The 21,350-nt window shown below is 44.0% G+C and overlaps 3 protein-coding genes and 1 pseudogene across 7 annotated transcripts; 3 read left to right on the top strand and 1 right to left on the bottom strand.

The window, feature by feature from the left end:
* On the top strand, nucleotides 802-7,503 carry LOC8062412 (pentatricopeptide repeat-containing protein At5g18390, mitochondrial). 2 transcript variants are annotated; one of them, XM_021464717.1, is made up of 2 exons: nucleotides 802-1,892; nucleotides 7,137-7,503. In XM_021464717.1, exons 1-2 carry the CDS (start codon nucleotides 918-920, stop codon nucleotides 7,161-7,163), a joined length of 1,002 nt encoding a protein of 333 aa, XP_021320392.1. In that variant the 5' UTR covers nucleotides 802-917; the 3' UTR covers nucleotides 7,164-7,503. The 2 variants fall into 2 exon arrangements, with proteins under 2 accessions (XP_021320392.1, XP_021320391.1); XM_021464716.1 differs by having other exon boundaries at nucleotides 802-2,367.
* On the top strand, nucleotides 3,742-4,799 carry LOC8062411 (annotated as a pseudogene).
* On the bottom strand, nucleotides 10,860-14,682 carry LOC8063973. 4 transcript variants are annotated; one of them, XR_002455433.1, is made up of 4 exons: nucleotides 13,282-14,682; nucleotides 13,159-13,193; nucleotides 11,424-11,568; nucleotides 10,860-11,319 (listed from the first exon to the last, which is right to left on the bottom strand). XR_002455433.1 is itself a non-coding variant. In XM_021465769.1 (3 exons), exons 1-2 carry the CDS (start codon nucleotides 14,475-14,477, stop codon nucleotides 13,163-13,165), a joined length of 1,227 nt encoding a protein of 408 aa, XP_021321444.1. In that variant the 5' UTR covers nucleotides 14,478-14,682; the 3' UTR covers nucleotides 10,860-11,319; nucleotides 13,159-13,162. The 4 variants fall into 4 exon arrangements, 2 of the variants coding, with proteins under 2 accessions (XP_021321444.1, XP_021321446.1); XR_002455434.1 differs by having other exon boundaries at nucleotides 13,159-13,187; XM_021465769.1 differs by lacking the exon at nucleotides 11,424-11,568.
* LOC110437006 (70 kDa peptidyl-prolyl isomerase) lies at nucleotides 16,949-20,774 on the top strand. The gene is made up of 13 exons (XM_021464948.1): nucleotides 16,949-17,288; nucleotides 17,538-17,624; nucleotides 18,141-18,401; nucleotides 18,480-18,554; nucleotides 18,641-18,721; nucleotides 18,823-19,017; nucleotides 19,136-19,222; nucleotides 19,350-19,525; nucleotides 19,608-19,730; nucleotides 19,835-19,981; nucleotides 20,064-20,191; nucleotides 20,284-20,407; nucleotides 20,506-20,774. Exons 1-12 carry the CDS (start codon nucleotides 17,090-17,092, stop codon nucleotides 20,384-20,386), a joined length of 1,662 nt encoding a protein of 553 aa, XP_021320623.1. The 5' UTR covers nucleotides 16,949-17,089; the 3' UTR covers nucleotides 20,387-20,407; nucleotides 20,506-20,774.

The raw sequence follows: 21,350 nt of genomic DNA, 5'->3' as shown, positions 1-21,350 counted from the left end.
CTGAATAAAATCTGTAACTAAAAGTTTCTAAAACTCTTCCGTATGCAAGGTTCATTCATGAAAGCGTCAGGTATGTTCAGCAAATATGACTACATAGTGAGGTGAACAAGACTGAAAATATCTTGTCTGTACTCAAACAGAGCTAGTACTAGCAATAATACAAGACTGAAACACTAGGAGCATTGCTTTCATCCAGTGAACACATCATGAAAGAATAAAAATTTAATAAACAAATTGAACAATAACGCCTTCTTCTCTCCGCATAGTGAGATCAACAAACATCGTCGTTATATTTCAAACCATAAAAGGTACTCAACAAGGCTAAATCCCCACTAAAATTACTCGAACAACACATGGCAGCAGTAATCAAGATTCAAATTGATACGGTCCGCAACAAATACCACGGGCATCATTTCAGATTTCAGATAAAAACTATAGATGCTACCTTGAGGCATTCGTAACGGTCGAGGTGGGGCCTCATGAGCTTCTTGGCCGGTAACAATCTTCTTCATGAGCAGCGGCACCTATGCTCCACAATAGTCCACAATCGCAAAGAAGCAACATTGTCGTTTAGGAGCAAAAACTACAAAATCAAACGGCAACTAGCTGCGAGCCTACGAACGCTCTGTACCTTCACAAACCCTACCAATATGACGATGTGAGGAGGAAGAAGAAGAAGAAGGAAGGAAGAACGGCGCGACGGCGGCGTGGACATCAACGAGGAACAGATAGATATACCCTCCGCAAACCCTAGAGCCGTGGGCTTTAATAGAGCAGTGGGTCAACTCAAGGCCTACCCGGCTCATGTACAATGGCCTATTTGCCATTCCCATTTCGGCCCAGGCCCAGGCCCAGCTAGACGGGTGGAAGCGTCCACGAATCGGAGCGCAGTGTGGCGACCGCAGCCGAGGTGAGCCATGTCGGCGGCCGCCGTCCTGTGCCGGCTTGGGCTCGGCCTCCGCCGCCTCTCCACACTCCCCGAGTTCCCTGCGGCCGCGGCCGCGGCCGGGGCGCCGCAGCCACAGCACCCCACCTCGAAGGACGCTTACTTCGCGGCGGTGCACCACCTCTCCACCATCGTGCGGCGCGACTTCTACCTGGAGCGCACCTTGAACCGCCTCCGCCTCCCGTCCCCGTTCCCTCCCGACCTGGCGCTCCGCGTCATCCGCGCCGCCGCCCCCGCCGCGCCGCTCCACGCCACGCGCTTCCTTGCCTGGCTCCGCGCCAAGCCGTCCTTCACCGCCTCCGCCGAGCACTTCGACGCGCTGCTCCTCCCGCTCGCGCGCGCGCGGCTCTTCCCCCACCTCTGGTCCCTCGCCTCCGACATGCGCGGACTCGGCCTCCCCCTCTCGCCGACCACCTTCTCCGCGGTCATCTCGTCCTACGGCCACTCCCGCCTCCCCGACCAGGCCGTCGAGGTGTTCAACCGCCTCCCCCGATTTGGCTGCCCCCAGACCACCGAGGTCTACAACGCCCTCCTCGACGCGCTCTGCGCCAACGGCAACTTCACCGGCGCCTACAAGCTGCTCCGCAGGATGGCGCGCAAGGGCGTGGCCCCCGACCGCGCCACGTTCAGCACCCTCGTTGACTCGTGGTGCGCGGCGGGGAAGCTCAACGAGGCGCAGGCGTTCCTCGACGACATGGCGAGCCGCGGGTTCCGCCCACCGGTGCGCGGCCGTGACCTCCTCGTCGACGGGCTCGTCCGCGCTGGGCACTTAGAGGAGGCCAAGGCCTTCGCCCTCCGCATGACCAAGGAGGGCATCCTCCCCGACGTTGCTACATTCAACTCCCTTGCCGAGGCGCTCTGCAATGCTGGAGATGTGGACTTCGCGGTGGCTCTTCTTGCTGATGCTTCTAGTCGAGGCCTCTGTCCAGACATCTCAACATACAAGGTAATGCTACCAGCTGTGGCCAAGGTTGGCAAAATTGAGGAGGCATTCCGATTGTTCTATGCGGCTATTGAGGATGGTCATCGTCCATTCCCGAGTCTCTATGCAGCAATCATCAAGGCACTTTGTAAGGCAGGGCGCTTCGCAGATGCTTTCGCCTTCTTTGGTGATATGAAGATGAAGGGGCACCCACCGAATCGCCCTGTGTATGTAATGCTTGTCAAAATGTGTGTGAGGGGCGGTCGGTTTGTGGAGGCTGCAAACTACCTCGTTGAGATGAGTGAGGCAGGATTCACACCCCGGGCACCGACCTTTAATGCTGTAGTTGATGGGCTTCGACATTGTGGGAAGCATGACCTCGCCAGGAGATTGGAACAGCTTGAGGTGTCCCTGAAGGGAAATTAAATGGGAACTAGTGTGGTTTTCTCTTCCAGTTTGGGCCTTGCAAGCTGTGTGGTGTTGCTACTAGATTTTTCAGGTAGAAATTGCACCTATATTTCTTCTTCGTGTAAATTTTATCTCTTGCCATAGCTAGTAATATGCTATTTGGGTCCACAATAAGCTTTATGGATTGTTCCTTTTTGAAATTTGTGAATTGACCATCAACTCCGTGGTTAAATAGTGTATACTTTTAGTTCATGAATTCACAGTTGAGTTGTGCACTGAAAGTTATTATGATCAACAGAAAGTTATTATGAATTCACAGCTAAGTTCAATCAGTGATTGTGCTAAATGGATTTATGTATTATTGATTGTCCCCGTTGATGCTCAATAATGTGGAAGAAATACTCAGAATATTTGATTGAATACCAACTTTAGGAGGCAAGTTACCTTTGTTGTATAGTTCAGTAGCTCAATGTTACTGTTTAAACCCCTGATGCATTTGTACCATTTAGCTGCCTTGAAATTACGATATCTTTTCTCCTGATTTGTCATCTAGGCACTTTGTCATCTAAAAATTTGTCTCTCCTATAACCCTTACTTCCTTAAGTACCTTCAGTGATGGAATCATATCTAGCAAACTCAATGTATATTTACAGTTTTAACCTAAAATAGTAGAAGACAAATGGAAAATGAAGTGACAATTCTTTCTTAGTAGCATCTAGATGCTTAGCTAATTTTCTTTACTACTAAGACTTCAAAGAAAGTGAGAAAGAATGAATGAATGACATCAGTTGGATAAAGAAGGGGGAACTTGTCTATATTTACTACTACAATGTACAGTCTGTACATATGGCATATCTAAATTGCTGGGATAGTCTAGTTTTGTTCTATCTATCTATAAATAAATAAATGTGCCTAATTTTGTCCTATGTACCCTTGTTCCTTTGAGCTTATCGACCGAATCTGCCAGTGTTTTTCTCACACAATAAATCAGTCAATATTACTTTCTGTCATGGCTTATCAGCCAAACGAATAAATGTCTACCTGAAGCTCAGATTAAAATACTATTGAAATTTCTGGTTGATGGTACAAAAGGATTTATCTGTTTGGTACAAATGTGAGTTTTGAATATAGACTACACTGTCTTATTAGTACTCCGAAAAAATTGTGTAGCAATTGCATTCTTCTACTTAATTGTAAGGTTTCTAATAATTATATCTAAACGTGAACTTAGTAATTAGATTTGTGTTGATTTCATGAATCTCTTGTGTCACAGTACCACTTTTTGTCGCTGGAACTGAACATGTGTCATTTGTGTTGGTTTGTCGTACTCCTATATTTTAAATTGATGATCAGTTGATGCAAAGCTGTCAGTTGTCACTTCAATAGTTTTGTTATTGTTTACCTTATTACCAGTGTCTCAGATTAGCCTTGTTTATATTTTGATTTTTATTTCCTGTTGGCAGTGTTCAGTCTTTGAATTTGGTCGGTGAGGAATGAGGATCAGTCTCAAATCTCGACAAACGGTGATGTCAGGATTCAGCTAAACGCATGTCCTGTCCTCTTCGGTGCCTTCCCGCACGCGTCCGTTCAATGCGACGGGAAGAGAAACGAGAATTCCTCCCCTCCCGCATTCGCCAATCCCACTCCCACCGAATAGCCCCGTCTTCTTGCCCCCCACGCCCACGGCCACCGCCAGATCGCGCCGCTGCCGCCTCTCAACGCCGCGCGTACTTGAGGTGCGCCGTGACCGGAATCAGCCGTCTGTTCACTCCCCTCGCTTCTCATCGCCGCGCGTCCTCGAGGTGCGGGGCGTGACCGGAACCAGCCGCGCCGCTCCATTGCCAATCGGATCGGCAAGTGAGGTCTGGTTAGGATGCCACCTCCGGCGCCGGGGTCCAACGGCGACCCCGTTGCCGAGCGCTGGGTCTCACTGCCGGAAGATCTGATCCGCCTCATCTCGTCGCGCGTGCTCGCCGGCGACCTGCTGGACTACGTCCGCTTCCGAGCCGTCTGCGGCAGCTGGCGGTCCGCCACCGCCTCCCCTCGCGGTCGCGGCGTCGTCGACCCGCGCTTCCACCCGCGCCGCTGGATGATGCTTCCGGAGGGCCACGGCCTTCACCCCGGCCACCCTCACCTGCGCGGGTACATCCGATTCCTCAACCTCGACACGGGGACCTTGGTCCGCGCCCACCTCCCTCTCTTCAGCGACCACTGCGTCGTTGATTCGGTTTAGCGTACCCGCGCCACACAGGATCAAAAGGCTCGCGGAGTCAATCTGTGCTTCTGTTTCCTTCAGCGGTGGAGCCATCACAGTTATGCTTGCACTTCATGAGGTATACCATATAGCCTTTGCTACCACCCTGGACCAGCAATGGACTCTGTCAAGCTGGAGGTACCAACTGGGCCTTGTTTAGTTCCAAAAAATTTTGCAAAACAGGTACTGTAGCACTTTTGTTTGTTTGTGACAAATATTGTCCAATTATGGAGTAACTAGGCTCAAAAGATTCATCTCATCAATTCCGACCAAACTATGCAATTAGTTTTTATTTTCGTCTATATTTAATACTCCATGCATGCGTCTAAAGATCCGATGTGACGGAGAATCTGAAAAATTTTGCAAAATTTTTTGGGAACTAAACAAGGCCTAGGATCTCCAGCACCTTTGTCATTCCAAGGCAAGCTGTACTTGGCCTGTTATGTCCTATTCTGCGGTGTTATCGAGATTTTCCAGTTTGATCCACCTGTGAAGGACGAGGTGGGCTCAGGTTGTGTGCTACACCCCCCGAAATTGATTGTCACAGTCCCTGATGGTAACCTCATTATGACTGTTCATCTGGTAGAATGTGACTCGGAGATCCTGGTCCTTGGCTACAAAGATATGACCAGGTCTCAGATTGCAGTTTTCAAGCTCACTGACCTTGTCATGCAAAGGTGTATCCCAATTACAAGCATCGGAGGCAATACCTTGTTCATTACAGAAAGGGGCATCAGTGTCGCCCCTAGTGCATTGCCTACCCCTATGGAAGACAATGTTGTCTGTCTTGAACCAGCAGAATACAACCTTGTGCAGTACCACCTCATTAGTAGTACCTGGTCACCGGCATCTGATGATTGCAGCCTTTTTGGTCCTGCACCAGGTCCTTGTAGCCTAATCCACCTTATCTACAGTTGTTGCATTCGCAATCGATGGTACTCCCAGCCCTCTCTGTTTTTTTCCCTACATTCCCTAATTTCAGTTTTGATTGAGCTAGCTGATTGATCTACTGTGTGCTTGTAGGAACAGAGGGCTAGTATTCGGAAGAGAGTAGGCTGGTACGGCCTCGAGGGAAGAGCAAGAGGCTAGTACTATGCTCCTGCACCATCTTTCCTTTGATTTCGGTATCTTGGGCTCAAATTTGCCAATACATTTGTTTAATCCTGCAAACGTCTGTTGTTTTACTTCCTCATCTCTATAAGATATGCCCCCCTTCTCTTGCAAACAAACATTTAGAATGTGCACGTGTTAATATTTGACCTCACTTTACTGATGAGACTGAAAGCAGATGGTTGCTCCAGCACAATCTATTCCCAATTTTCCCAATGAGTAATGAAATTGGCATATTGCACCTTCTATTCCACTCTTTATTTTTTTTTTGAAAGATTCCTTGCATTCCACACTCAGGCACAGATCCACTCATACTTACCCAGCCTTGAGGCCTGTATGCTGTGTGTCGATACACACACAGTGACCCTTCTCCTGAAGTTCTCTTTGCCTTGTCAAAACCCTACCGCCTAACACTAGAACTGTTATTAGTTTGCACATAGCAACATACATTATCTTAGGACTTGGAATTTGAAGTTTAATCCTGTACTACCGGACGGCCTTTCCTGTCTCTTGGTTAGCTTCCTGCTAACTCTGTTTGTTTTTCTCTAATATATGCCTGGGGAGCTTTGCTCCACAGTTTTCCTCAAAAAAATCCTGTACTACTGGACTTCTTTTTCTTTCTTGGTTTATGATACGTTTTTTTCTTCTTATTGTTGTTTTGCTTGAGTTTTTTCCTTTTTGGTTTTCTGTTTTGATCTATTCATATGCCTTTAATTGTTTTGCCATGAAATTTTTATCCCTGTTGACTTGAAGTTTCAGATTATTTAGTGTTGTTACATGTAGGTAAGCTTTTGTTTTAAGGGCTGACTAGATAATTTAGGATGTCAGTCATTCTATGTGATTGGAATAAAGGACTAAAGCATTAGTGGATTTATGCATGTGTTTCTGTAAAGATAAGTTAACAGGCATCTGGTGGGCTGTGTGGATGGTGTGCTTATAAGTGATACGAATTAGGAGGACATCTTGCCTGATCCCATCCTTAATTGTTGACCTGACCCACTAGTCGTTTAATGTTTGTGTTGTGCTTTCCAGAACTTGTACATCATGATAAATGTCCCCACCAAGAGAGCATACCCTGGTTTGAGTTTTAATTATGTGCTAATCCATGGTCAAAATCAGATACGTATTCGATGTCTAGCTTTCTAATTCATGGGCCAAATCTTAATTTGACGGTCAGAGCCTGCTTTTGTAATCATAATCCGTTGTTATTAGATCTGTCAGATGCAACAGCTGATAAGTGGGGTGGCCGGGTGGCCGGGTGGGCATTCGCCCATATCTCGAATGTCTCCTTGGAAGAATGCTAGAGGGTAATAGGGTATTGTTGCTAGTGTCACTCATGGATGGAAATTATTTCAGATGTTTGCAATAGCTAGGCAGATTCTGTCTAGGTAGTCATGTGTTAGTTTCTGACTTGTCTGATTATATATATATTGGTTGGATTGGTATAATATTCCAGTTCGCACTTACAATACACGATAATGTCTGTTACATTGCAGGCAAGGGTAAAGAAGGAAATGCTGTAATTTAGAAGGAATCAACAAGGTTGGAGGATTGTCACAAGATCTAGCCAAGCAAGTCTGGCTGCCATGATGCGGAATGGAATAAGCCTTGCCAGGTTGTTGAATCCCTCCAAATCGAGTGAAGGCATGTGTGGGATTTGAACCAGTTGTGTGTTAATTTGGGTCTAAATAGATCTGTAATGTGATAATATTGCATCCTAGTTAAGAGAAATCCAGTCCAATGTAACTGGGCAAATATCAATGCAGGGTAGCTCAGAGCAATAAGAAGTGAACAAGTACTTGTTGTAATTCGGATGGCGACTAAAGTATTTGATCATATTTCATTGATTTCGGTCGTTTTATATCATAATCCATTTATATTAGCCAGAAGAGTTGTATATATTATATTTATCATGAATGCATGGTCTCTGGCGACACAGGTTGTTTTTTAATTAGCTATTCACATAACTAGTAAGGGAAATTGATGAACTCGAGTTGCGTTAGGGTCTTTGGAGTCCTTAAGGTAATTGATGAACTCGAGTTGCGTCAGGGTCTAGGAGTTCTTACGAAGTCAGTCGAGCCTTAGATTTGGAGGTACCATTTCTGATCCTTCGCGTAAACGTACACGCCTTTCAAAGTACCATTTCCTTTGCGATCACTTTTGTTTGATAAGCAATTACTACTATGATCATTTTTGTTTGATAACCAATATGTACATCTGATCTGATCTGAGCATCCACATTCGCCCATACATTGCATCCAATACAACAAGTCATTATTTCATCAGTCACGAGAACTTTGGTCTTGTCTACCCAGTTATATATATGGGCTATGGCCTTTAATGCATGTAAACCGGCCCAGCCATATAGAAGAGAATTTTCGTGAGATTTCTTGCAGAAAGACATGTGTGTCTATAATAATTGTAAGGGGAGAGGCTCCAAAGTGACTAATGATGAGAATTTCAATGGAATATTCCCATCAGTTGATTCAAAAAAAAAATCATGACATGTTGAGTTGCAACGTTAACGTACAGTATGATCGATAGAGATGTGCATGTGTAAATAAATAAATAAATAACAACACAAGGTAAACGTGCAGTCTCCTCTCCTCCAGATAGGTAGAGATGTGCAGTAATCTGCTAGTTGAAGGCTTGGGACTAATAGAGTCTGAAAATTGATTCATCAAACCGCGTGATATATAGGCCACTTTATTTTTGTTTTGCATTGTTTCCCATTTATCCTACGGTATTTTTCTATTATAGATAGAATAAAAAGGTTTTTTTTTTGTAAAACATATATATATATATAAATAAATAAAATAAATAAAATTACAAGTAGTAGTAGTACATACGTAGTACCTTGCAACTGCAAATATATGGCGGTGATCTCTTCTTCTCTTCTAGCTAGCTAGATAGTGTAGAGCACAAAATTAATATATACTCCCTCATCTATACCAAAAAAAACACACGTCCAGGGCTTCCACTCTACTTTTACTGTAGCGAGACATCATTTGGACTTAAGGCTAATCATGTACTAACTAGGCTTAAAAGATTTGTCTCACGATTTTCAACCAAACTGTGTAATTAGTTTATTTTTTATCTACATTTAATGTTTCATGCATGCGTCCAAAGATTCGATGGGATGGATGAAAATTTTTTGAGTGGGAAACTAAACAGGGCCTTATTTACCTCCGCTCGCGCAGACTTGACACGCACATTGAGGCCTTGTTTAGTTCACCCCAAAACCCAAAACTTTTCAAGATTCTCTGTCACATCGAATCTTGCGGCATATGCATGGAGCATTAAATATAGATGAAAATAAAAACTAATTATACAGTTTGCCTGTAAATCGCGAGACAAATCTTTTAAGTCTAGTTACTTTATGATTAGAATATGTTTGTCAAATAAAAATGAAAGTGCTATAGTGTCGTTAAGCTTTATTGGTACCCGCAATCCTATTTAACAAGGATAAAGAAGAATAAATATCCTTTAATTAATTACTCTTTGGTTAAACGTCAATAATTCGGATACGGAGGGAGTATGCGCCAATGCAAGCAAAGAGCCAACAGCTAGCAATGTACTTATTTGGAAACGCCAACATATTCAGAGGTACGTAGCAGGGCTAAATAAAATTAAGCATCAGCAGATGAGCGGGAATGCGCGCAGGATGTCGGGTTAAAACACAGATACACCCACACCAGCTAGCTAGAGCACTGCACCGGCCGGCCGGTACTAGTCCCTATCACGCACTACGAAGGCCAATGCACGCCGGCCGGCAGTACACTATATATATACTGGATCATCAGAGATCGACGGAGAGAGACGTTCAGTACACTATATATACTGGCTGACTACGACTCTGGACGTTCAGGCCGCGGACAGCGCCGCCTTCCTCGCGGCGTTCGACGAGAAGGTGAACGCGACCGCCAAGGCCACCTCCGGCAAATTACGTGCTGGTGAAGGATACCAACGGGGACAACAAGATCACGTTGGCGATCCGCTCGGACAACTTATATGTGTGTGGTTTCCAGAACAGTTACGGCGAATGGTTCACCTTCCAAGGCCTTGTTTACTTCCAAAAAATTTTGCAAAATATGAATAGTAGCACTTTGTTTGTATTTGACAAATATTGTCCAATTATGGACTAACTAGGCTCAAAAGATTCGTCTTGTCAATTCCGACCAAATTGTGCAATTAATTTTTATTTTCATCTATATTTAATACTTCATGCATATGTCTAAAGATTCGATGTGACGGGGAATCTGAAAAATTTTGCAAAATTTTTGGGGAAGTAAACAAGGCCCAAGGCTACGACAGGATACTACAAACCTCACCGCTCCACGCCGCTGGGGTAGGCACGGCAGCGGCTACCCGGACTTGTTCGGCAGACGCGTGGGCTACACCGGCATGGGCCGGGTCGGGATCAACAAGGCCCAGGCAGTTCAGCACCCTGGCCTCCGACCGACCCGGACGACGCGCTGAAGGTTCCTCTCGCTTTCTACAGTATCTCATCGTCTGCGACTGCGAGGCGGAGCGGTTCCATCCCATAAAGGCAGCAGTGTCTCAGGCAGGCATGGGATGCTCGAGCCGCCAAGGCGGTCCAGGCCAGCACCATCAAATTGCTGGTCCAATGGGCCAGGACCTCGTGCGCCCTCCTGGCCCTGGCCTGGGAGAAATATGGCCGCAGCGAACAAACGTGGCGCCACAACACCGAGGCCGATGAAATCAAGAGGTTCGTTCACATCAAGAGCCCAGCCCAGGCCCTCTCCATCATCAACGCTCTGCTTATGGGCAAAAATTGCTCCATGAAACACTGACTGACTCTCTCTCTCTCTCTCTCTCTCTCTCTCTCTCTCTCTCTCTCTCTCTCTGGCCTGTCAGTGAGGCTGTCACGTGCTGACCAGCGGCTGAGTTATAGTAATAAAATAAAATAATTAAAGACTCCATCTATGTTTCTGTGATGTATGTATAATCCGGCCAACAGTGGCTTATCAGACTTTGGTGCTATGACGACTTGACAATTCTGATCATATGTCTGTTTGTTTCATTACATAACATGACATAACATTGGTGATGATTATTTTCATGCTTAGTATTAATTACCTGGCCTCGGATGTCGATGTCCCATCAACGAGAGAGAGAGAGAGAGAGAGAGAGAGACCAGGCCCCAAACCTGAAGGATCGGAGTAGCCTCCGCACCCAACTCAAACTTCTAAGACAACTGAGCAAACGAGTTTAACCATTTCATTTCAGTCGACAGCCATTTATCACCCCTGGGCCCAGGCTGGTAGCAACATAGTATTCAGTTTAAACTTAAATTTACACCCAAAAAAAATAAAAATAAAATATGGCATGGCATCTTTGATGTACATAGATTGATTCGTCTTGTTTGACACCTGCAGACTTCCACAACGGCTCAAGTGGGCAACAACTCTGGCACTGTGTGATTTCTCTTAACTAGGATTCAATATTATCACATTATAGATCTATTTAGACCCAAATTAACACACAACTGGTTCAAATCCCACACACGCCTTCACTCGATTTGGAGGGATTCAACAACCTGGCAAGGCTTATTCCGTTCCGCATCATGGCAGCCAGACTTGCTTGACTAGATCTTGTGATAATCCTCCAACCTTGTTGATTCCTTCTAAATTACAGTATTTCCTTCTTTACCCTTGCCTGCAATGTAACAGACATTATTGTGTATTGTAAGTGTTAACTGGAATACTATACCAATCCAACCAATATATAATCAGACAGGTCAGAAATTAACATATGACTACCTAGACAAAGAATCTGCCTAGCTATTGCAAAAATCTGAAATATTTTCCATCCATGAGTGACACTAGCATCAATACCCTCTAGCATTTTTCCAAGGAGACATTCGAGATATGGGCGAATGCCCACCCTTGTTATCAGCGGTTGCATCTGACAGATATAATAACAACGGATTATGATTACAAAAGCAGGCTCTGACCATCAAATTAAGATTTGGCCCATGAATTAGAAATCTAGACATTGAATACGTGTCTGGTTTTGACCATGCGTAACTAAAACTCAAACCAGGGTATGCTCTCTTAGCGGGGGGACATTTATCATGTTGTACAAGTTCTGGAAAGCACAGCACAAACATTAAACGACTAGTGGGTCAGGTCAACAATTAAGGATGGGATTAGGCAAGATGTCCTCCTAATTCCTATCACTTATAAGCACGCACCATCCACACATCCCACCAGATGCCTGTTAACTTATCTTTACAGAAACACATGCATAAATCCACTAATGCTTTATTAGTCCTTTATTCCACAGAGAATGATTGACATCCTAAATTATCTAGTCAGCCCTTAAAACAAAAGCTTATCTACATGTAACAACACTAAATAATCTGAAACTTCAAGCCATCAGGGATAAAAATTTCATGGCAAAACAATTAAAGGCATATCAATAGATCAAAACAGAAAACCAAAAAGGAAAAAGCACAAGCAAAACAACAATAATAAGAAAAAAATGTATCATAAATCAAGAAAGAAAAAGAAGTCCAATAGTACAGGATTAAACTTCAAATTCCAAGTCCTAAGATAATGTATGTTGCTATGTGCAAACTAATAACAGTTCTAGTGTTAGGCGGTAGGGTTTTGACAAGGCAAAGAGAACTTCAGGAGAAGGGTCACAGTATGTGTATCGACACACAGCATACAGGCTTCAACGCTGGGTAAGTATGAGTGGATCTGTGCCTGAGTGTGGAATGCAAGGAATCTTTCAAAAAAAAAACAAAGAGTGTGGAATAAAAGGGTGCCAACATGCCAATTTCATTACTCATTGGGAAAAATGGGAATAGATTGTGCTGGAGCAACCATCTGCTTTCACTGTCATCAGTAAAGAAGTGAGGTCAAATATGTTTGTTTGCAAGAGGAGCTTGCTCCAAGAATTTTAAGAACTGGATTCTAATTTGAACTTAGAACTTAAGCATTTTTATCTCATTCACAATGTTCTTCTGACAAATACAACATGAAGGAGAGCTGTGTATCATTATATGAAGGAGAGAAAAAGGTGTAAGAATCCCGAGCATAAGTTCACCGCTTACAAAACAGGTCCTATCTAGTGTGATAAAAACAATGTCACATGTATAAAAGACCTAACGTTTAACTAAAACCAACTTGAAATAACATAGCATAACTGCATACAGAAGGGAAAACACACCATCTTATAAAAGTATGTCAATCAACATATAATGGGTTGGCTTTAAAATAAAGAATTTAAAGTTGGGTTAGAGTATAAAATAGAGGAATGTAAGCAGCACGGGAACTAACATATGGAACTATAACTACCTGGACTTTTTGCAGCGTTGGCTGGGCGCAAAGGGGGGCGTATCTTACTATAGAGATGAGGAAGTAAAACAACAGGTGTTTGCAGGATTAAACAAATGTATTGGCAAATTTGAGCCCAACCTAGTTCACTATTTATTGGTACTGAAATGAAAGGAATGATGGGGTAGGAGCATAGTACTCGAGACCTTACCAGCCTACTCTCTTCCGAAGACTAGCCCTCTGTTCCTACAAGCACATAGTGCAAACTAATCAGCTAGCTCAAACAAACTGAAATTAGGGAATGTAGGGGGAAAAAAGAGAGGGCTGGAAATACCATCGATTGCGAATGCAACAACTGTAGATAAGGTGGATTAGGCTACAAGGACCTGGTGCAGGACCAAAAAGGCTGCAATCATCAGATGCCGGTGACCAGGTACTACTAATGAGGTGGTATTGCACAAGGTTGTCTTCTTCTGGTTCAAGACAGACAACATTGTCTTCCATATGGGTAGGCAATGCACTAGGGGCGACACTGATGCCCCTTTCTGTAATGAACAAGGTATTGCCTCCGATGCTTGTAATTGGGATACACCTTTGCATGATAAGGTCAGTGAGCTTGAAAACTGCAATCTGAGACCTGGTCATATCTTTGTAGCCAAGGACCAGGATCTCCGAGTCACATTCTACCAGATGAACAGTCATAATGAGGTTACCATCAGGGACTGTGGCAATCAATTTCGGGGGGTGTAGCACACAACCTGAGCCCACCTCGTCCTTCACAGGTGGATCAATCTGGAAAATCTCGATAACACCGCAGAATAAGACATAACAGGCCAAGTACAGCTTGCCTTGGAATGACACAGGTGCTGGAGATCCAAGTTGGTAATTCCAGCTTGACAGAGTCCATTGCTGGTCCAGGGTGGTAGCAAAGGCTATATGGTATACCTCATGAAGTGCAAGCATAACGATCATGGCCCCATTGCTGAAGGAAACAGAAGCACAGATTGACTCCGCGAGCCTTTTGATCCTGTGTGGCGCGGGTACGCTATCCAGCAGTATGCCTAGCTGCGAGAGGACGGTCGCCAGTGGTGGGAGCTCAGCTATGTCGCCAGTGAAAGGGTGGACGAGGCGTACGGCGCTGTCCTGGTCCCGTAGCAGGACGAGGAGGCCGTCGACCGAATCAACGACGCGGTGATCGCTGAAGAGAGGGAGGTGGGCGCGGACCAATTTCCCCGTGTCGAGGTTGAGGAATCGGATGTACCCGCGCAGGTGAGGGTGGCCGGGATGAAGGCCGTGGCCCTCGGGAAGCATCATCCAGCGGCGCGGGTGGAAGCGCGGATCGACGACGCCGGTACCACGAGGGGAGGCAGTGGCGGACCGCCAGCTGCCACAGACGGATCGGAAGCGGATGTAGTCCAGCAGGTCACCGGCGAGCACGCGCCACGAGACGAGGCGGATCAGATCCTCGGGCAGTGAGGCCCAGCGCTCGGCAACGGGGTCGCCGTTGGATCCCGGTGCCGGAGGTGGCATCCTGAACCGAGGCCTCACTTGCCGTTCGGATTGGCAAAGGCGCGCCGCGGCTTGTTCCGGTCACGCCCCGCACCTCGAGGACGTGCGGCGAGGGGGGTGAAGAGGCGGCGGCGGCGCGATCTTACGCCGGGTGGGAGTGGGACGGCGACCAATGCGAAACGCACGGAAGAGGAGTGGAAGGGGACACGAGTTTTTTTTTATTATTATTATGACTCGCAGATGATGATGCGTCTGAAATCCGATTTTTATAGCGAAGTTGCACCTGAACATTTTTTTTGGGCCGTGTCAAAAAACCCAGTTAATTTAGGCCCCAAAATCTGCACCCAGGCTTTCTCATGGGTTGTCAGGCCAGGTCTGGGCTGGGCTAGAGCTTTCGGTAAGTAACTGGCCTTTTTAAGCCCTTTTCTTCGGGGCTTTTACATATTTACCATCATAACGATACGATGGCCTCTCACCTGATTCTCACTCTTAAAACACGTCATGCATATTTATCATCTTTAAATAGCAACTCTTACATTTAGACCACATTTGCACATCTGGCAGCCCAGGCTGACTGACATGGTGCTGCTGACTCAGCATGGGCAGGCGAAATGACGACACTGCCCCTAACCTCATTTTCTTCCAAAAAATCATGGTAAAAAAATCATGATATCTCCAGTGTTTTTATATGGATTTAACGTTCGAAAAATCGTGGTCAAAGACCCACTTGAAATCAAGGGTATTCAGTTGAATACCTATTATTTTTTTGCTAATAAAAAGAATCTATAGTGTACTATGCACGAATGTGTTTGTTTTATTTTTTTAATAAAAAAATGAGGCCAGGGGCAGCATCGTCCTTTCTCCTTCCCGTGCTGACTCAGCGCCACCGTGTCAGTAGGCCTGGGCTGCCACATGTACAAATATGGTTCAAATAAAAGAATTGTTGTTTAAAGATGGTAAATATGTATGACACATTATAAGAGTGAGAATCGGGTGAGAGGCCACTGTTATGATGGGAAATATGTAAAAGGCCCCTTTTCTTCAAGGTCTTGGATGGTTCCATTTCCATCGACCTAAATAATGTACGAGTAATTAACATGGTGTTTTTTTTTAAATTGTTGCGTTTATGAAATTATTAGCGGTATATGATTGCATGTCCACCTCCTACCATTGTCTCGTAGAGAGCTACGTGGATGCTTATTGTTCTCACCGTATTCTGTTCGCGTTGCTCTTCATGATTGCTAAAACTTTAAGACCTCTAATTTGATGTTTTTTCTTTCTTGTGAAGTAACAGTAGTTTGATAAAATTGTATCAAATCTAAGCAACTCGTCAAACTTCCATTTAATAGTACATATCTAGATAGTGATGGATGGTTAATCTCAAGTACAATTTTGTTCAGATTGTCGTGAAAATTTCATTTAAAATTTACATTTCTAGAGGTCTATTGTTTAAATCTAAGTTGCTAAGATTTATGTGAGAATTATTTATCCATCATCGCTTGTATAATCTTCACCTTCCCAAAGATGCTCGTAACATATAGGAACTGACCTCTCTAGTTGCCTTTAAATCATCTGTAATCTCATAAGGTCAGTTTTAATGGGGGTTTCATGGCCCAGTTTCTAAGACACTTGTCTTTTGAAAACAGTACAGAAGAGTTTCATCCTCATAAAACTATCTCTAATATAATGAAACTCTCATCATCTCTCTTTTTATCAATATAGTGTCACATCAGCATATTTAATGTGCATGAAATTTTCATAAAACCTCCATTGAAACTAGCCTAAACGGTATGTCACAACTCAACAACATGAAACGGTCAAACGTATGTACCTCGTTAAACTTCCATTTCATGGAACATTTCTAGGTAGTGATGAATTATTAATCTTAAATACCGAACTGTTCATACCGTGAGACATTTATTCCATGGCAAAACTTGTTCAGATTTTTAGAGTTCTAAGGCTAATCTAAAACATGACATTTTAATTAAGCTCATAACTAAGTGTGATCAATTGACCATTCATGTTACTACTCGTACATCGCCCCCTTTCCTTTTATCTTTGTACGCTAAACTAAGGACTATTTTGTGTTCCATACACTATCCAAATGCATGACACCAAGAAAGGCATAAAGGCCGTTTCATCAAGCTCACCTGATCCAATCCAAAGCGGACGCTTGGGATCAAAGCAAAAGAGAGTTTCAGAACTTCAAGTGCAGTAACAAATCTATTGAGAAATCAAACCAAACAAAATTTTTCGAATCAAATTCATAACACACGCGTTTTTTAAAAAAAAAATCAAATTCACATCGAACGTGCCGGCCTCGTGCCCTTCCATTGCACCTCGAGTCCTCTACGGCACTAGCACACGAAAAGCAAGCCACACCGATCCAGTCCAGCAGCCTACAACAAACCAGAAGCATCCGAGCCGTTGGCTGTGCCGTTTTTAATCCTCTTTCGGAACACTCTAGAACCCCAGCCGATTTGGATTTAAACCCGGGGTCTGGGTCGCGTCGCGTCTCATCATTTTCCCCTCGTGCGCTCTCTCGAACCTTCCAAAGCCCCCGAACCCTAGTGAGCTCGGAACCCTAGCCGCGCGCGGATCTCGGCTTGCTTGCCCCCTCCTCCACGCCAGCCATGGATGACGACTTCGAGATGCCGACCGCCGGCGCCGACGAGATGATGGGCGACGACGAGATGGGCGACTTCGGCGGCGATGAGGGCCCGGTGTTGAAGGTGGGCGAGGAGAAGGAGGTCGGCAAGCAGGGGCTCAAGAAGAAGCTGCTCAAGGAGGGCGAGGGCTGGGAGACGCCCGAGGTCGGCGACGAGGTTGAAGGTATACTTGCCTCCGGTTCCTCCCCTGCTGCACTTCTACTTCTGTTGGTGTGATACGGTCAGTGGGCATTCGCCCAGTTCTGGCTGGAAGTTTGCTGATGGAATGGAATTCGGATTCTCTTGGGTTTCGTGTCAATTTATTGTCCCTTGATGATACTGGATGATCTTTGAAGTACCTTCTCATCTTGTTGTGGAACATTTTTAAACTGGTGAACTCATCCTTACTTACTTACCCATGATGATATTTTAGTGCATTACACGGGTACACTCCTTGATGGAACAAAGTTTGACTCAAGCCGTGATCGCGGAGATCCTTTCAAGTTCAAGCTTGGACAAGGTAATTTTCTTCCTTCCCCTGAGGTTATTTCTTCTGTGTCTCATGTTTGTATTTTGGATATGGAAGTAGCATTAACAATGTGATGGTAAAAACAGTTCGATGTTGCCAATCTTTTGTTAGTTGGAGTAGTAATTCTAATCACTTCGTCAATTCTGTTCCATCAATACCATGGATACTGCCAAGAATCAGGAAATTGAACTTTTACTGTATCTATGGAATTGATGTGAATTTAATGTTGAAGCTGATCAATGCTTGGTTATGGCTTCACTTACCTATAGCGAATTATCTTGTTGCTGTGTTTCTTTTAATCGTGCAACAATGCCTTACCCAGTCCCTGTAGATTTGTATATAACCACAAGCGATGCTTACCTTGATATAAGGGCTATGATGTTTGAAAAAAAACATGCTAATGACAGTAAATTCTAGCTTGGAGATAATTCTTTTTCTCTATTGCCTGTTTCTTGATGTTGCCAAGTTGGAAAATAAATGCTCAGTAGCTATTTTGTCAATGTCCAGGTCAAGTGATAAAGGGTTGGGATCAAGGCATCAAGACCATGAAGAAAGGAGAAAATGCTGTTTTTACCATTCCTCCAGAACTGGCTTATGGAGCATCTGGTTCACCGCCAACTATTCCACCAAATGCAACCCTGCAGTTTGATGTTGAGCTGCTTTCATGGACCAGTGTCAAAGATATTTGCAAAGATGGCGGCATATTCAAGAAGATTCTTAAAGAGGGGGAGAAGTGGGAGAACCCAAAGGATCCTGATGAAGTACTTGGTAATTTTTTGCTTATTGTGACACTTTTCATAGATCGTTTTTGGGTTCATATAGCTTATACTCTCATTATCACTGTAGTGAAATATGAGGCCCGTCTCGAAGATGGTACTGTTGTATCCAAGTCTGAGGGGGTTGAGTTCACTGTAAAAGATGGTAATCCTCTTTACTTATGTTATGTCTTCACATGGCCTGCTGAAGATGTTTGTCTATCGGTTGTTTTCTAACTAGTGTATTGCCAGGGTACTTTTGTCCTGCCCTGGCCAAAGCTGTCAAGACCATGAAAAAGGCAGAGAAGGTGCTCCTTACAGTAAAGCCACAATGTGAGTTTCTGTTTCCAAGTTTGATTGTTATTCTGCAAATTTCAGTTTAGTTCATCTGAATTATTATGTCATTTATTTGAACTTCCTAACTTCAAATGCAGATGGATTTGGCGAGAAAGGTAGACCAGCAGCTGGAGAGGAAGGTGGTGTGCCACCAAATGCCACTCTGCACATTGACCTTGAGTTGGTTTCGTGGAAGACTGTCACAGAAATTGGTGATGATAAGAAAATCCTTAAGAAGGTTCTCAAGGAGGGAGAAGGTTATGAGCGTCCCAACGAGGGTGCCGTTGTTGAAGGTATGATCAAGTGGTTAAGTCCTCAATTGTAATGATGATGCTAGTAGCTGTTGCTTCTCAACTCCTTTCAGTTGATTAATTTATCTTGCACTGACTATATTATGTTTGCTGTTGGCAGTCAAAATTACCGGAAAGCTTCAGGATGGCACAGTGTTTACAAAGAAGGGGCATGACGAAGAGCCATTTAAATTCAAGACCGATGAAGGTAAGAATCGACCAACCTTTTATCTTTCATGTCTGGGGCTCTTGGCCTTTCAGTTAAAATAATAATAATAATAATAATTCAGGAAATGGACTTCACCATGTTTCTTTGTGTTATGATCTGTTTCCAGAGGAAGTTATAGATGGTCTTGATCGTGCTGTATTGAACATGAAGAAGGGTGAGGTTGCTCTTGTCACGATTCCTCCTGAATATGCATTTGGTTCAACTGAGTCAAAGCAGGATCTTGCTGTTGTTCCACCTAACAGCACAGTGGTCTACGAAGTTGAACTTGTTTCATTTGTGAAGGTGCTGATATGACTGCTATTCTTCTTTGTCTGTTTTGACCTGGTGCAATTGCAAAATTGATCAATATAATCTTGTCACACAGGACAAGGAGTCGTGGGACTTAAACAATGAAGAGAAGATTGAGGCTGCTGGTAAGAAGAAAGAGGAAGGGAATGCATTGTTCAAATTGGGCAAATATGCTAGAGCTTCCAAGCGATATGAGAAGGTACTTCATCGTTCTTTCTGTTCTAGTAACTCATACAATGAAAATGCAATTTTTCAGTACTGCAGGGTTTTTCCTACTTTGGCTGACTTCTGTTTTAATCCCAGGCCGCCAAGTACATTGAGTATGAAAGTTCATTCAGTGAAGATGAGAAGAAGCAATCCAAGCAACTGAAGATCAGCTGCAACTTAAACAATGCTGCCTGCAAACTGAAGTTGAAGGACTACAAGGAAGCTGCGAAGCTTTGCACCAAGGTACAATATATTCCTGCAACAGTCTGTTGAGTGGTGTGATTTTGATGCAGTAAAGCAGGCTGACCTTGTGATTCCTTTTCAGGTTCTGGAGCTAGATAGCCAAAATGTCAAGGCTCTCTACAGGAGGGTGCAAGCGTACATTCAACTTGCTGACCTAGAGCTAGCAGAGGCCGATATCAAGAAGGCACTGGAAATCGATCCTAACAACAGGTATAGTCTAGGAAATGGATTCTGTGAGGTGTTCTGTTGCCATGACAATGCTCTTAAATATCATGCTGATCATTTTGGAACACGAATCCCAGGGATGTGAAGTTGGAATACAAGACCCTGAAGGAGAAGATCAAGGAGTACAACAAGAAGGACGCGAAATTCTACAGCAACATGTTCGCTAAGATGACAAAGTAACTGGCACTGGCCAAAGACAGTGTGAGTGTCTTGTTCTTTTAACTGCGAGCTCCACTACATTCTGCTTCTCACTACAGATAGATTTTGTGTCTAACCGATTGATTCGTCGCTAACAACAGATGGCTTCTTGGGTAGAGGATGTAGTGAAGCAAAGGATTACAAGCAATGCCATTTTCTGCTGCCCAAGGACTTCGCCTGTTGCTTAACATTCAACCTTTGGCATACTTTGTAGTCAATTAGCGCGCATGGATGCTTGGATATGTGAAACTGAGGAACAATTACTTCGAGGATTATTATTGGCTCTGAATCTTTCTGTTTTTTTGGTTCTTGTTAGGACCATTGATTCTGTCGTTTAAGAATCTTATGCATTTCACACACATGTTCTTAATTTCCTGTGTAGAAAAATGCTCCATTGATTAAATCGTTCCAACATAGAGAGTGATAAGGGTCTAAGAGAGTGACCACGACGCAAAACAAATTTTAAGATGGAAACGTTACATGTACGCCTGCTTCTGGCTGAACCACCACGGGTGATTCGGCGCCGGGTTAAGGGCCTGGTTACGGCTGGTAAAGTTTACTGTTTGTTCACATTGGATGCTTAGACATGAAGTACTAAATATATATTATTTTTGAAATTAAAAACATAGTTAGACAGTAATTTGCGAGATAAATCTTTTAAATCTAATTAATTCATAATTATATATTAATTGTCAAATAAAATAAAAATATTACAGTACATATTAAACTTTAACAATCTCAATCACGTTCGCGGAAACGTTACTTGTCTGAGGAAACGTTCACTGTAAAGGTCCTCCTAATAACAGGTGAGCAACACTGTTTGGGAAACGTTACTTGTCTGAAGATCACCGAAATTGTATCACGTTTGCGGAAACGTAGATCACCGAAGGCCGGCCTTGTTTAGTTCGTAAAAATTTTCTAAGATTTTCCGTCACATCGAATCTTT

This window comes from Sorghum bicolor, chromosome 7, assembly GCF_000003195.3.
Source record: "Sorghum bicolor cultivar BTx623 chromosome 7, Sorghum_bicolor_NCBIv3, whole genome shotgun sequence".
Classification (NCBI taxonomy): domain Eukaryota; kingdom Viridiplantae; phylum Streptophyta; class Magnoliopsida; order Poales; family Poaceae; genus Sorghum; species Sorghum bicolor.
The sequence above is the reverse complement of the archived record's forward strand: the minus strand, read 5'-3'. Positions and strand labels throughout refer to the sequence as shown.